Source organism: Equus caballus, chromosome 14 (genome assembly GCF_041296265.1).
Source record: "Equus caballus isolate H_3958 breed thoroughbred chromosome 14, TB-T2T, whole genome shotgun sequence".
Classification (NCBI taxonomy): Eukaryota; Metazoa; Chordata; class Mammalia; order Perissodactyla; family Equidae; genus Equus; species Equus caballus.
Window position 1 is genome coordinate 53,148,170 of NC_091697.1, and position 16,461 is coordinate 53,164,630.

A 16,461-nucleotide genomic window follows, 5' to 3' on the forward strand; every position below is an offset into this window, starting at 1 on the left:
GTCTGATATTTAGCCCATTGTCACATGTCATATCCACAGAGAAATGAGAAGGGGTATGTTTCTGAGGTCTGCTTGCTGGCTATGTCTTGACTGAGGATCTTCTTGATTATGCCTCTTGATTACCACTTATCATCATGGGCAGAGGGGCATCACAGTAGTCAGCGAACTGATCCATTTCTAGCCACTTCCCTTTCTGCGAATAGTCTGTCCCCTCTGTCTTGTGAGGGGGAGGAGTTTTAGAAACTGGAAGAAGAATCAGAGATGCATCACAAAGGTCTGGTGAAGGCTGATGCCAGTGGACTTTTAAATGGACATTTCTTTATGTCTGAGAATAGTTTCATGCTTGTGCTTCTTATTTCTGTGAGACTCCCAAGGGAGGAGTCTGACCAAACTCTAGAAAACCAGCAGGCTTCAGTTCAGTGCAAGTAACATAAAGTAGGACAGTCGATACAGAGAACATTGATCAGTCACGCTTTGAATCCAGTTGGTAGTAGACATTGGACACTTAAGGGACCAGTTCCTAAACAAGGTATTTAAAGTCGATTTTGTGACCCTCAGCATCTCATACTCATGGAGAGTTGGGTTTGATTGTATTCATGAAGCAAATTCTCCCTCCTTGGACCCTGTTGCTGAAGTCTGAAATCATGGTGTTTCTGGGCTGGAAGAGGTTGTCCTACAAGTCTATATCAATTTCATTGCAAACATCAGGGCTGGGTCTGGTTCAGATCCAGGAGATGGCTGTTCATGGTTTCTTGGATGCATAAAGAGTCAGGAGATACCCTTCTAGGTGTGTTGCCCCCCAGTGCTTCAGTTTTGCATTCGATGGGTTCTTACTTTACTGATGACAAAACTGAGCCCCAGAAAGGTGAAATGGGTCACATACCTTTTTTAGGACCACCATTGTATTTAGTGGCAGAGCTGAGACTCAAGCCAGAGCGTTCACAGAAGGTGGCCATAGAAGTTGTTAGAGTTATTTAAGGCCTTGTAAAGATGCAAGATGCAGTTGCAGTCAAAAATCTCCAGTGAGGGAGAAGGCCCCACCTCCACTGACTGGGTTGTTCATTATCTTATTACTCTCACTGGTGAGGTTTTTGGCTGTCATGCTGATTTTTCTCCTGTTCGTGTTTGTGTGTTTCCTTTTGCTCTTACCCCGGAGGAAATAGATTTGAAGTTTTCCCCTGCTTTAAAAACACAGAAATAGTGCTCAGGCCAGACTTCTGTGAGTGTGTTCTGTAAAGAATGGGGCCATTGCACTAGTGGACCTTATCTGTTGACCCAAGCAAACCTTTGATACATCTCTAAAAGAGAAAGACAGTGAGGGAATGAATGGTATGTCAGAGTGGTTTAAAAACACTATGGAGTCAGCTTACTTGGTTTCGTATTCTGTTATTTACTTACTAGCTGTCAGATGGTGAACAAATTACTTATTTTCCCTAAGCCTTACTTTCATGATCTGTAGAATGGGAATAATAATAGCTACTTTTGTAGCTGTCTTGAGAATTAATTGAGAGAATGTATATGGAAAGTGCTTCCTCTGGCACAATGTAAGTGCCTCGTATTATCATCAATAATGACAACAGCAGTAGTTTCCAGTTCCTGACCCAAGGCTGGGTTAGAGGATAAGTTATGCTGACCAAGGAAGTGTCATCTTATGCATCTCATCATTGTCTGTCTTGGTTGGTTGGTTTATTATTCATATCAATAGTCATAGTTACCTTGTGCTGAATAACTAAAAGTTGTGAATAGCAAGGAACTTCACAGTTTCTCTGCTGTCTTCTCCATTACTTGGCTTAGTTCTCACTTTTCTGAGTCCCAGCCAGTGGGCCCTGTTTCCTGGGCAGTGTCTGACATGAGGACACTCACGGAGCAGGGCTGGCTGGTCAAGAGCCTGCCTGGGACCTTTTGACAGTGTGTTCTCCTTGTCTCTTGCCTTCTGCTCTTTAGCCAGACATGAAGCAATTAGCTCATTAAGGGAACTTTGACTTCTGTCACAACTTTCTTCTGATTTGTATGTCCATTTCTGGTCCTTGTGCAAGGCCAGGGAGGCACAGTATAATACACTGACCCTGATTTTGTGCTCAGGTTGACTCTCTTTCCCTTTGAGATTTACAGTTGGTTCAGTGTATCAGTGGGGGTAGGAGTGGAGAAAAAGCCCCTGAAGCTACTACCCCCCCCATTATATTGATCTCAAGCTGAGTTTTAAAATCCTGAGCCCCGGGGCTGGCCCCGTGGCCGAGTGGTTAAGTTCATGCGCTCCGCAGCAGGCGGCTCAGTGTTTTGTTGGTTTGAATCCTGGGCGCGGACATGGCACTGCTCATCAAACCACGCTGAGGCAGCGTCCCACATGCCACAACTAGAAGGACCCACAACGAAGAATATACAACTATGTACCGGGAGGCTTTGGGGAGAAAAAGGAAAAAGTAAAATAAAATCTTTAAAAAAAACCCAAAAAAACGAAAAACCAAAACCTGAGCACCATATTGATAGCTTGTGACTTATTCCAAATGAAACAAATAGGGTAAAACCTCATTATTTTGGGGAAAGACCAGTCTGAACTGGTAAAAAAAAAAAAGTTAAAGAGTATTTTCAAAGAAATGCCATTGTCTTAAATTTTTTGGCGAGCCTCTGCAGTATCTTTTTCACCTAGTCTTACTGCTTCCCCTGTTTCCTGTAACTGCTCCTGAGTTATTACAGGAGCCTCCTCCTATCTTCTGCCTTAGCTTCCTCCAGGACGTTGTGTACCATTGCCCCTTGGGGTCTTCCTAAATACAGTGCTGATGGGGGGACACTCAAGTTTAGAAGCCTTCACCACTGAAGGCACCCACTGGCTGCTGAATAAACTTCAAAGTATCAGTCGTCCTGTTGTTCCATGCCTATCATGGTGTATCCCTGTCCTACCACTTTAATTATATTCTCTACCTTTACTCACGTGTACCCTTTGCTTCTGATAAACTGGTCCACATGTGGTCCTCTAAGCATGCCTCATGTTTGTCTCTGCCAATTCTTTTGCCCAGAGTACCCTCTCCTTAGTTTCCTACTTTATGCTGCAGAGCTGCCTTCTTCAGCAAGCCTTGCCTGATGCCTTCTCATCTATATCCCCATAGCAACACTTTGATTATGATTCAGCGTACTTTATCCTGGTTAGTTGTTTTGTCTCTTATTATATGAGCTTCTCAAGGCGACGGGCTGTGCTTTATTTTGTGTCTCCAGCATAATGCTGAGTGTAACATGGACGTCATAAATGCTTGTTGAATGAATGAATACGTGAAAGCCTGAGAAATGATAACAGTCGTGTTCAAAATCCCAGTTCCTCCCTGAAGCATTCCTTGATTCCTAGTCACAGGGAATCTGGCATGTTCAAATCCTGGAACCCTCTGTGTCTGAAGCAGTCTGATTCTTCAGAGTGTCTTATCTTCCCAACTGTATTATAAATTCCTGGAGGGCAGAAACTGTATCCCTCTTTCCTCTTTGTGTAGCCAGCCCCCAGCACAGTTCTTGGCACATAGAGGGTGTTTAATAAATGCTTGTGAATGCGGGAGTCCTGTTGTTTGGGCAACTGATGTGCCTACTAGTTCATCAGCCTCCTCTGTTACTCACTGGCCAGGGGTCTCTGACACAAAGATTTTTTTTTTTTTAAAGATTTAATTTTTCCTTTTTCTCCCCAAAGCTCCCTGGTACATAGTTGTATATATATACTTTTTGGTTGTGGGTCCTACTAGTTGTGGCGTGTGGGATGCTGCCTCAGCGTGGCTTGACGAGCGGTGCCACATCCACGCCCAGGATTCAAACCGGCAAAACCCTGGGCCGTGGAAGCGGAGCGCACGAACTTAACCACTTGGCCGCAGGGCCGGCCCTCAAAGATGTTTTTAGGGCTGGGTAGGGAACAGTCAGTGTGAGGCAACAGGGAATGGTGGGGCTGTGTCAAACTGGATTGCTCATGTGCTCCATGGGGGACAGCTGCTACTCAGCCTATTGTTGTCATGGGTGAGTGTGGCTCTAGCGGCCTCCTCGTCTCATATTACAAGAGAAGCCAGAAATCCAGACTTTTATGTGAAATCCCCAGGAACTACTAAAGTGCACCTATGGGGCCAGATTTAACTTATAGGCTACCCATTTGTGACTTTTGGGTAGAGGCTGGAATTTCATACGTTTAAGTTACTTGTGGAAGAAGAAAGGGAGGGGTGGGCATAACCTGAAAGCTTTTGAGAGAGGTTTGGTGAAAGTCTATCTTTGGTTGAGAGTATCCTGATAATTTTCTATGGGTGTTGTCTTAGTCTCTTGGGCCGAGTCCTGCAGAGACCATCTGTGGTCTGAGTTTCATCCATCCTTGTAATTCTGTCCCTGGAAAGATGGTGACCTAGGGACTTCAGTGGTTTTTGCCCTTTTTGCCCAGCCTTCACTGAGGCAGGTTTGACAGTTGTTCTTCCTTCTGTCTACTTCTAGGGGCCTGGTGGTCAGGCTGGTACAGTGTGAGGTCCCAGAGACCATTCCTGTTAATGGCTTCTCTGAGACAGAGTTCTGGGTAAACAAGCACCACTGAAAGGGAAATAGATTGTACAAAATCATTGCCTAAATGTGGTCAGCCAAGGGGCAAAGCAGTGTAATAGCCAGAAGGAAATCTGCACCTCCGTGGAAGCTTTCACAGGGCAATATCTTATCCTCTGCCTGTCCCATTCTTTTCATAGTCCCTAAGTGCCCCTGGCACTGCTTACTTGATTGGCATTACCTTCTACATCGGAGGCGGAAACTAGCTGATTGAAATACCTCTGAAAGAATACATGAGAAACTGAAAAGAGTGGTTGTCTCTGATGAGGTGCCCTAGGTAGCTGGAGAATGGGGAGGTGGGAGACTTACTTTTCACTGTATACTTTTGTGTGCTTTTTCAAATTTGAACCATGTGCATGTATTGTTATTATTTTTTTAATGTAGCTGAGCAGACCCAAGTGTGGTCTCCTCTTCAAATTTCACTCTCTTGTCACTTTTTTCCTGAAGTGTGGGTTTCTCTGCCAACACCTGGACACAGTCACTGTAGACTGCCTCTTGGAGGTGACAGCCTTGCCTCTCTGCTCCCGAGAAGTGTCTTAGGGTTTCTCACCCAGGGGTCTTTGGAATAACAATCAGGCCTAAAGTATGTTCAATATTTTACTGTTTTTAAAGGGCTTTCAAATATATTATTTTATCTGATCCTTACATCATCCCCATTTTATAGAGGTGAGAAATTGAGGTTCAGAGAATCTAAATGACTTACTCAGGGTGATATCAGCTGGTTAGGGTAGAGCCATGACTAATCCAGATAGCTTTGTTTCACATTCATGCCCTTTGCTCTTATTTCTTGTGGCAGTGAGGTCATCTTCTCTTTTTGGAATTTTCTTATGGGTTTTCAAAGCTATTTCAGTTGTGGCAGGAGTGGAGCTGTGGTGTTCTCTCTTTTCTCTTTTGGTTCTATCCTTCCCCTCTTTAAGACTCTCAGTTATGTAGGTCTGTCTTCACTGGAAAAAAGGGGTCTGTAGTAGCTTTCTCCATTTTCTACATAAGGTAAACTAAGGCTCCATTGGGGTGATACCTTTTAGGGAAGTTTGAATTGACACTCTGCTTTCCTATTCTTTGTTGAGTATTATTGCTGCTATTAGGCAGAGGGCTTTGTTTCCAGGTTATAAATCTTTTTAGCAAAGAAGTAAGTGTGGAATAGAATTGGAAGGACTTGTGTAGTCCTTGGATATAATTAATGCTCCACATCCCAGAGAGAGTAAACATTGTAAAGTGTGCAAGATGGGCTTGGATTAATATCCTGACAACATATGGCTTGGCATGTAGGGCACTCCTGGGAGACCTGTCTCACCACACACAGCCTGCCTTTGCCGGGTGGCCCCTTCCCACAGGTCTTCCCAGCAGCTGTTGTGCACCTGGGTGAATCATCAGCTTCCCTAAGAGTTGAAAAAGAACAATTTTAACTGATGAAAGCCCTCATACAGGAGGCAAAATAGACAGACAACCCTGAGAGACAGTATGTTTTAGTACTACTTAGCTTCCCCTGAGTTTGGCCAGGGTATTCACTTCCATTAGAAACACTGGCTGAGCCTCACCACTGGTCTCTTAAGAATACAGCATTGAAAATCATCTTGCCCTTTCTACTCGGCTGCCCCTGACATCATGGGTGTGGAAGGTCTCTGAAAGCTCCAGAGAGGCAGGGAGCACCAAGGCTCGGTTGCTTCTAAGGACCAAGCGGAAGTCTTTGACTCTGTACCTCTTCTGTTCCTTCTTAAATTAGGATTAGGTTGCCTTCGAAGAGAATTCTCTGCATTACTGACACACTCAGAGTGGGAGAGGCTCCTGGTACCTCCTTTGCAATCTCTGAAGAGAACTTGTTGGGGGCATGTAGAGATCATGCTTGGGTTGTCTTTTCCTCACCTAGCCCTGACTTGTGCTATGCCAAAGAGAGTTGTCCCAGAGATACGTACCAGCTGATGGCTTAGTCAGGGCCTCTCTGGTTGGTAGTTTTATAGGTCCAGAAGCTCAGCTAATTCACTCAGGTTTAAGTTCCAGTAGGCTGTCTCAAGCACATGAAATTCATGAGACCATCAAGCCACAGTTCCAGTTAACTAATTAACTCTAAGAAACATGACTGCCAAGTTGATTTGTGTGGACGGGTAGGAGTGTCTCCTCTATAGGAAGGGTTAGCTGGGAAGCCAGCTCAGCCCTACAGGGAATCCAGGTGAACTATGGAGGAAAGGTCTTGGCTATAGGATCAGATATACCCAGATTAAACCATGAACTAGCTGTGAGACTTCAGGTGAGTTATTTAACCTCTCTGCTCCTACTTCTTCATCTGTAAAACTTCCTGGGGTTTTCAGATATGTACGTAGTAAGCACTCAGTAAATGTTTCATCCTGTTTATTCCCCTCTCTTCTTCCCTCTCCTCTTCTCTCCTCCCAGCATTGTCCTTCTAGGGCTATATCTGTGGTCTGACCACAACAGGCTTGTTAGTCTGTTAGGGCACCAGGAATGTATTGGAGAGAGGCTCATTTTCATTCTTTAGGTTCCCTTTTATCTATCTTTTGCAGACCACAGCCCTTCTTTTACCACAGGTTATAGTAGGAACAACTAGATTCTACCTCTCCTCAATCCATTCCAACTTGAGGAATCTTTCTGGTTACCATTCAATCTACAGTTCTTTGCTGAGCACTCACTATGTGTCAGGTCCTGCTTGGCCATGAGAACATAGTGGTCAGTGAGACAGATATGGTCCCCGTCCTCAGTAACACCTCTCCGAACCCCCTCTGTGGCTGACTGGTCTTATTCATTCTTTATTGCTTCATACTAATTTCCTTCTGAGAGGGCAATCGTCTCTCTAGACCTATGGGAAGTGCCCCTTTTTGCTGCCTGGGCCTTGTCAGTTGGCTTGCCTGCTCCCAAGTGATGAAAGCAGCGTGCTGAGGCTGAAGGAGAAAGCCCTGCGGACTACTACTACCTTGGCCACACATGTCTCAAAAGCCTGTGCTTGGTACTCTTGAATGTTCCTTTTCTCCTTGCACACAGATTTTAGTGTTCACTGCTAATTTAAATTCAAATAACCTTCCACCCCCTCTCCACCTTAAAAAAAAAAAAAAAAAGAAAAAAAGCCCTGTGTATTAAAGGTAGAGAACAAAGGCCAGCCCCGGACTCTTGCTGGCGTTTGTTTTATCATGTGTGTTTTTTATGTAGCTTTGCTATGGGTTGCTTTTACTTTAATAAGGCTAATGTGTAATTTAGGCATTTTGATATTCTGCAGTCATAGAATCTCATATCTTTACGTTAAATAGTGTGACAGGTAGATTCAGGAGCTTTGGCCAACAGTGAGACTTGCTTCTCCTCTTTGGACTCCAGACTGCATCTTGACCCCTAGTGGGCCCTGCATAAAGAAGGCCCAGCAGCCAGGCTGGTGAATTTCTCAGCTACAAAGTAGGGGCCTGAAGATTGCCCTCTGCTCCCTCCTTTTCTCCCTGTTGCCAATTTTACCAGCAGTTGTCAAGAAGTGTGTGTGAGGCATAGGTAGAATGGCTCGCTGGGAGCCATTTATTTGAGAACTCCCAGAGAAGTGCATTTTCCTCTCCTCCTTCTCTTGCTGTGATGTGCAGCATTGTGATTTGGTACTGCTTGTCCTTCTGCAATACTGAGGTCTGTGTATGACTCCTCCAGCCCTCGTGGGATTTTCAACAATAAATTGCTTGCTGGTTGGTGTATCCCACAAATTCCATCACCTTCCCAGGAGCGAGGGAGTGTGTCAACAATTAGGAACGTAGTGGAGCCTCTGTTTCTGGCACTGTGACCACTGAAACTATGGTGGTTGAGCCCAGATGAGCCATGTTTCCTATTGCTGTTGGGGCTGGGCATTTGCTATGGTTGGATTTAGCTTTAAGAGTCACACTAGAGGCTTGGCTGGAAAGGAGAAAGTACTGCGTAATTATTGCTTATGTACCAGTTAAACTTATCAGCCAACAGATGTCAAGTGCAGGAAAAAAGTGCAATAATGTTATTATAATGGCATAATAGTTATCATTATAATAATAATCTGGCATAGCTTTTGATAAGAGGAAGATCCTGAAAGGAGTGCAGGGGGAAGGGTTAACCTTGAACTACAGCACAATGAATGCGTGCTTAACCTTGCAGGAGATGCCATGTGGATGCAGATGATTCAGGTATGGAGTTGCTATCCTCTCTACATAGCTAGAGGAGCTGTGGAGACTTCAGCTGGGGTTGTCTGCTCTGCAGGTACTGTCTTTCTCATGGTGTGATGGAGCACCCACCATCCCATGGTTTAAGGTACTCTGGGTTGCAGGATTACCATCCCAGCACCCAGCAGCAGTGGGTTCTGGGAAAGGCAGAGACTTCGTCTGTGTGGATCTTTTTGGGATTTTCAGAAAATCCAGCTTCATACCCATAGCTACAGCAAACTGCGCTTTCTACAGCAAACTACGCTCCATACCTAAGGAGTGGTGAAGTACCCTAATTATGTCATACTAATGGTGGCGAGCTGTGCTTGTGGAAGATGGCCTTTCCTTATCTAGAGAGCTTGCTGGAGCTACATTCCTGTTCTGGTTAGAAAGGTGGTGATGCAGGGTTGAGGAGCAGAGCTGGACTCATAGATGACCCGCAAAGGCAGCACTGGGGTAGGAGAAAGAGTCTTTGGATTCAGGCAGACCTGGGTTTGCTCCTGACCTTGCCATTCACTGGCTGTTGGACAAGTTGTTTTAACCTCCCTGAGCGTCAGCTCCCTGTCTGTGTATGTGCTCCTCTATTTCTCCTTTGTTTTTCACTAACAGCCCTGTCTCTGAAGTACCTATCACTGTGCTTGCCACTAAGTAGAGCTTAGTAAATGCTTCTGGTCTGCCGCCCCCCGCCCCGGCCTACCCGAAAGAGTAGAAGGGCAAGGACAAGACCCTCCTGCTTCTGTAGGGAATTTTTAGAGTTTTAAGTGGGCTTCTTCAGGTGCTGGGATTGCTTCTTTGAACCACCATCTCTAGACCTCCTCTGAAGCTGCCTCATCAGGGGAGACTTTGATATTTAATGTTTGGGCACATCTCTGCTTTATCCAAAGAGTAAAAGACAAGGTTTAAAATCCCTTTAGGGAACTACCTGTATACCTGCTTCTGCCTCAGCCCTCAGCAGCCTTGCTTCCCCTCCCCTTTTTCCTTTGGGTGGGTCATTTGGGGGCGCTGCCTGCTCTGGGGAGTACTTGTTTCTTGCAGAGGCTGCTAGTTGTTTGGCTCAGTCTCTTTACTGGGTAAAGGTTTTTGTGTTTCTTTCTGCCTGGGTCTTTGCTGTGGACTTTTATTTTGGAAGCCAGAGCACTCAGACAAGGTGATATCTTTTTAGACTATTTTTGGCTGTAGGCCAGCTTATCACTATGGCTACCACTGCTTAGAGAAAGGCAGGACATAGACAGTAACTTCTATAAGAAATTTGGGAAGAGAAAGGGGGAAGGGAAAGAATAGTTTGGCTTAAGGTCAGAAGGGGAGAACTGCTTCTCTAAGCAGAGCCATTTGATTTGGGCAGAGCTTCACTTCCCTTCTCTCTGAAATTTTTCTTCTTTTAGTCAACAAACATATATATAGTATCTGTTACATTCTAGACACTTTGGTAAGCCCTGAGATACAGTCATGACCAAGTCATATACGGTTCCTGCTCAGAGCGTGTTGATGAATATAGACGTTAGTCAAATTATAATTACACCCATAAATGTAAAATTATAATTGTAATAAATGTGTTGAAAGAAAGGAATGTGGTACCATGAGAACGTTTGATAGGGATTTGGCTTGTAGGGAAGGTTTTCTTGAGGAAGTGATGTTTGAGTTAAATTGTGAAGAACAAGCAGTTGTTTACTAAGCAAAGCAACATGAGGTTGAAGAGCGTTTCAGACTGAGGGCCCAGCTTTTACAAAGGCTCCAGGGTGGTGGCAGAGGGCAAAGAAGCATGACTTCTATGTGGAACTGATAGAAAATGTGGCCGGAGCACAGAGAGCGAGAGGAGATGGTTACGAGATGAGGCTGGCGGGACTGGCAAGGGCAGGCCTGGTCAGACATGGCAAGGCATTTTGTGCTGACCTGGAGAGCAGAGAATCCTTTGGAGGGTTGTTAGTCGTGGTTGTGGTGGTGAGATGATTGGATTTTCAGTATGAGCAGATCACTCTGTCAGACGGTACATTGGATGTGTTTTGACAAGGGAGTGAGAATGAGGATCAGAAAAAGAACATTACTGTAGTTGGTTGCTTGCTTTCCTTCAGTCAGCTAAATGACGATCTTGAGACTGACCTCCTGAAGTGTTGCCATGTTCCTCCTGAGTCAAGTCCTCTCTCAGTGCCCATGGCCAGTGTGTTGGGGCCACCTGGCCACTCAGCAGACATAGTGGCTCAGAGTGCTGGTATTTGGCATTTTTCCACCTTCCCAGAAAAAGGCCTGGATGTTTTAGGCCTGTCACTGGTTAATATCTGACAGCAACAAAGCCCTTTGTAACCTGTTGTCTCACCATCCCTCTGTTGGCTGTCACTACTGGGTGAGGGCTACCCTTTCACCTTGGACCACTTCAGTCACTGATGTGGGTAACTCCCTGAGATGTGGTGTGCTGAGTTAGCAAAGCCAGCACATGTGGTTTGTGTAACATTCAGTTCTGGTTGATGTAGTGTGTACATGTTCTCTCTTGGCAGCAGCCAATGTCTGGAGGGCCGGAAATGGGCTGTGGATATTCTCCCATTGTATATCCAGGAAGACTCAGGTATGGAAGGGACCTATGGTATAAAGAAGCCTGGGCCAGAGTCACACACTGTCAAACCAAGTGTAAAATGTGTAGTAGGTGGTTCCAGACTCTAGACCAGAGCCCTTCCTCAGCAATACTGTGCCCTTGTCCACCACTCCTTTCACATACTCAGCTGGAAGGCTGTGTTGCACAATGGTTGGAAGTATATGACCTTTGGACTTGGATAGACCTTAGTTAGAATCTCAACTTTACCGCCTACAAGCTGTGTGACTTTGGACAAGTTACTTCACTTCCCTGACCCGTAATTTTCTAACTGGGGAATAATAGTAGTACCTACCTCACAGGGTAGTTATTGTGAAGTATCAATGAGAATAGATGAAAGGTGCTTCGGGTCCTTCACAGGGTAAATGTTGAATAAAAGGTGATAATGATTGTTGTTATGATTTATTTGGATAACTTTTGTTGTTTGATTTACATGTCAGCTGTGTGCTGGACTCCATGTTGGGGATGGTATAAAGATATGGTCTTCGCCTTGAGGTGCTCAGTCTTGTGGTCACTTTTTCTGCTATTTGTCTCATTCTGTTTGGTCATGCATCAGCAAAACAAGGAGTCTCCTAGAGGGGATCCAGCTCAGATGTCCACTTGGTGACACTTTCTCCTTCTTCAGGCCTCCTCTTTTGCTGCCCCCAGCCTCTAGAAGACCCTCATTCTTGTTTCCTCCCAGCTTGGGGGTGGGGGGTTCTTGGTGAGGTAGCCCTGCTTCCTGCTAGGACTGCACCATCTGGAGCAGCCTTCTCTTTTTGCTGCCTCATGAGTCTCCATTTCTGATAGTGAACATCCCTGGCTCCTCTTATTTATTCCTTAAAACTCTATTGTTGCTGCTACTTTTCCTTTGTAAAATACTGTGTAAGAAAGGTGACATAAAAGAGACCGTGAGAAATAAGCTGGGTTGTATTTTCTGTAAAGGTTTGTTCAGTACCAAGTTATTGAAATAAAATACTCCCCAGTGGTCTCTGGGATAGAGGTGGGGGGATGACCTTTCTAAGGAGACTACATTTGGTGAGGGTGTGGGGGAAGGTTAATTTGATTCCTTGGGGATTGGAAAGGCAGGGGAGAAAGGACAGAGCCTTTCTCTGAATTGGAGCCTATATTGGCTGAGAAGATGAGAGGATGTGTTTGTCTAGAGTGTCTAGAGCTGAGTGTGCAGGCCCTGACCTGTACCCGTGCTTTGTTCCTCATTCACGGGACTCGGGGTTGCCATGATGAGTTTATATGTCCCTTCATTCACTCACCATTTAGTAAGCTTCATGCACTGTATTCTGTAGGAAGAAATAGAATTCCACATCTGGTAATGGTTAGCTTTTTGACCTTGTTCTGGTACTTCTGTGAGTCAGTTTCCTCATCTGAATAAGGGTGTACTGATGAAATGAGATAATGCACATCATGTGCCTTGCACATGGTAGGTGCTTAGTGAATGGTGAAGAGTATAATACCTTCAAAGAATTCAAACCCTATTGGGAGAGAAGCCATGGATGGGACAGTAGGTGCTGAGAAAGGCTGGCCAAGGGCCTGGAACAGTGAGGTTGGATTTGGGTTGTTAGGGAAGGTTCCTGGGAAAGGTATTTGGAGTCAGGCCTAATCTATGTCCCTCATTGGGGAAGGTGAGTGACTGCTTTGATTATAGGGAAGGCAATAGGCAGAAGGCTTGAGTGGTAACCCAAAACAACTGTTGTCTCTTTTCTCTGTAGGGAAAGGGGGTACAGTCATTAGAGCAAAGTGTTTGGGAATCCGAACTCTTTCGAGGGAGACTGACCTGAGTTCCAGCCCTGGCTCTGCCACGTATATGCTGGGTGGCCTTGGACAAGTCACTTCCCCTCCTCTCTGAGTTTGGTGTTCTCATTTGTAAAAGGGAAATGATAATATCTATTCATAGTGTTGGGTGAAGATTAAATAAAATAATGGGGGCTGGCCCGGTGGCACAGCGGTTAAGTGCGCACATTCTGCTTCTCGGTGGCCCGGGGTTTGCCGGTTTGGATCCCGGGTGCGGACATGGCACCGCTTGGCAAAAGCCATGCTGTGGTAGGCATCCCACGTATAAAGTAGAGGAAGATGGGCATGGATGTTAGCTCAGGGCCAGTCTTCCCAGCAAAAAGAGGAGGATTGGCAGCAGTTCGCTCAGGGCTAATCTTCCTCAAAAAAAAAATGTATATAAAACACTTAGCACAGTGCCCTTCATATAGTACTGTACATATTCAATAACTGGTAGATTAAAAAACAGTTAAGCATTTCTCTCGGGAAATAAAACTCTTCTAAACTTCTGTGGCCAGATAAATGTTTTGAAAAGTCAGTCTACATCTTGGAATCACTTATCAGCTTCCCTCAATAAGTTCTTAAAGAGCACATCACTCTCTAGCCGCTCACTCTCTGCTGGCTTACCATCATACTTAGAATAAAGTCCAAACTCCCTACTCTGGTTACAGGCCTTTCATGAGCAGACCCCTGCCTGCCTGCCTGCTTGCCTTGGCAGCCACATTCTTTACTCTCTTTCCCTCGCCTTCTATGTTCTGGCCACAGTGACCTTCTTTCTGCTCTGGTACAGAAAGCCTTTGCTCCAACTCTACCCTCTGCCTGGAATGCTCTTCCCTCACCTTCACTTGATTGGCTCCTTGTCATTCAGATCTCAGCTCTGCTGTTACTTAAGAGAAAGGCTCTTCCTTTCCTCTGGTGTAAAGTAACTACTTATGTCACTGTTACATAGCCATGTGATCTTTTTCTTGTTTGGTTCTTGTTGAATCAGTTTTCCCTCCCCAAGAATATAAGTTCCTTAAGCACAGAGACCATGTCTGTCATGTTCATAGCTGTATCTCAGTACTAGGAACAGTGCCTGGCATATAGTAGATGATCAAACAACATTTGTTGAATGAATGAGCTTGTGAATGAGAATGGATTGTTATTATTCAGAACCTGGGTACACAGATGTTCATACTCATACTGCTTTGTTTCCTAAATAAATGTGATCAAGATGATTATCTTTCTTATTCATTACTTATTAAGTGTCCTCCCCTCTCCCCCTCACTATTAATTGGAACCTTCTAGGGAAAGCCTATTTTTCCCTGGCTTCATTTTATGTGGCTCTCTTTCTTCCTGGCATGTTGTTATTAGAAAGGGGAGTTTGTGTTTGCTGGGCTTTGGTCATTGATTTTTAGGTTTTCTGTTATAAAGAAGCAAGTTTTAGTGCCTTTGCTTGGAATAAAACAAACACAAAAGCTCACCAGGACATGGCAAATTTATCTCACTCTGATTTTCTACCAATGCCTTTTGCAATACTACCTAAGTTCTAGACAAGGGCGTTAGACAAGAATTGACAAATTGACAATGGCCAGATAGAGACAAATTCACAGAATGTGAGTGAGTAGTAGGGTGAGACATGGAGAGGTCAGAGGGGGTAGTGCTTCTCTTTCTGGCAGTGGTCTGTTTTTTTCATGGCAACTATCAGCGGTATGAGTGAGACTCTGGACCAGTTAATTGTTTCTATTGCAGAGGGCCTGTACCCTAAGGAGCTGCAGGGACTGTATGTGGTCTGCTCAGTGCTGGTGTGTGCATCTGGTAAGGCCTAGGCAAACCTTTATCTTTGCTTTGCCAGGGAAGCACTCCAAGCTCCTGGAGTAAGGAGGAAGTGGGACTCCAGCCACCTTTGTAAATGTTTGGGTCCTAAATGTTATTAGTGCTCAAAGACCTGGTCCTGGATTTAGAGGATAAAGTTCTAGGCATGGATATGAGGAGGAGAGGGTTTCTGGAGCAGGGTGAGCCAGCAGACATGGGCTTATATTCCTAAAAAGGTTCTGTGTTTATTGAGAACCTTAGTCCAAGAGGTAGTTGTCTCCACTCATCCTAAGGCTCCCTTTCTCCCACCGAAAGCTGCCTTCTCCTTTCTCTAAGCACATGGTTATCTTAACCTGCCTTAGATATTGGTGACTCTTCGTTATTTATAAAGTTGCCAAAGGAAGGACATTGGACAGCTTCCTTGTCAGCTCTCTCCTTTGCTTATTTTCCTTCTTTGAAGGACTTAGCCTTGTGGCTAATTCAGGGTATTTGGTCACTCTTCCTACTATGACTAAGTCAGTGTCTTAACTTTCTGTAGTTACTGACCATCCTCTATCCATCTGGGGTAATCTTTAATTTATGTTTAAACTTAGAAGTTCACTTTTAGTGAGGTCCCCCTTCCCTTTTTTTTTTAAGGAAGATTAGCCCTGAGCTAACATCTGCTGCCAATCCTCCTCTTTTTGGTGAGGAAGACTGGCCCTGAGCTAACATCCGTGCCCATCCTTCTCTACTTTATATGTGGGATGCCTGCCACAGCATGGCTTGCCAAGCGGTGCGTAGGTCCACACCCGGGATCCGAACTGGTGAACCCCAGGCCACCAAAGCAGAACGTGCAAACTTAAGAACTTAACTGCTGCACCACTGGGCTGGGCCCCCCGCTTCCCTTTTTTTATGCAAGAATTTTAGCTCTAAGAAGATTCTGGTACTAGAGGTGGCTCTTTGGTAGAACAGTGAGTGGCTCTCTCAGGCAACTTTCTCTGGGCTCAAAAATCATTATTAAGCCTCTTCTCACTTCTTTCACCTCTCCTCTTAAGAGCTAAACGATGATCTCTGTTCCTTTAATCTTTTCTCACGTGCTCTATTTCCTGGCCCTCGTGTTGTTTTTGCAATTCTTGTTCAAAGGAGTGTTTTCTTTGAGAATTTTTCACAGCTTTCTTCTGGCCAGGGTTGTAGGTAACATGTTAGGCTTAATCTCCTCCACCTTCCAGGCTGTGAAGGTGTTTTTTTTCGTGATTTTAGAAATGTGGTTGGGGGGGCCGGCCCGGTGGCGCAGCGGTTAAGTTCGCACGTTCCGCTTCTCGGCGGCCCGGGGTTCGCTGGTTCGGATCCTGGGTGCGGACATGGCACTGCTTGGCAGCCATGCTGTGGTAGGCGTCCCACGTATAAACTAGAGGAAGAGGGGCACGGATGTTAGCTCAGAGCCAGGCTTCCTCAGCAAAAAGAGGAGGACTGGCAGTAGTTAGCCGAGGGCTAATCTTCCTCAAAAAAAAAAAAACAAGAAAAAAGAAATGTGGTTGGGATGGGTAAAATGTACTGTTGTACTTTCTCGCACCATTTGACTGTCATCCATAATTCTGTGTCATTTAAAGGTGGATCAGCCAGGGAGTCTCCAAATGAGAGATCCTAATT

At 45.1% G+C, this 16,461-nt stretch overlaps 1 protein-coding gene across 9 annotated transcripts in view; it reads left to right on the forward strand.

Moving 5' to 3' along the window:
- SIL1 (SIL1 nucleotide exchange factor) overlaps positions 1-16,461 on the forward strand; it is a 254,106-nt gene that overhangs the window by 56,407 nt on the left and 181,238 nt on the right. For 3 of the 9 annotated variants that reach the window (XM_070234176.1, XM_070234174.1, XM_070234177.1), the window contains 2 exons: positions 8,647-8,748; positions 11,180-11,247. The exons of 3 other annotated variants lie outside the window; for them this stretch is intronic. In XM_070234176.1, coding sequence (XP_070090277.1) covers positions 11,186-11,247 — 62 coding nt within the window. In that variant the 5' untranslated portion in view covers positions 8,647-8,748; positions 11,180-11,185. The remainder of the gene's footprint in view (positions 1-8,646; positions 8,749-11,179; positions 11,248-16,461) is intronic. 3 more of the 9 variants (XM_070234178.1, XM_023617609.2, XM_070234179.1) reach the window with 2 other exon arrangements.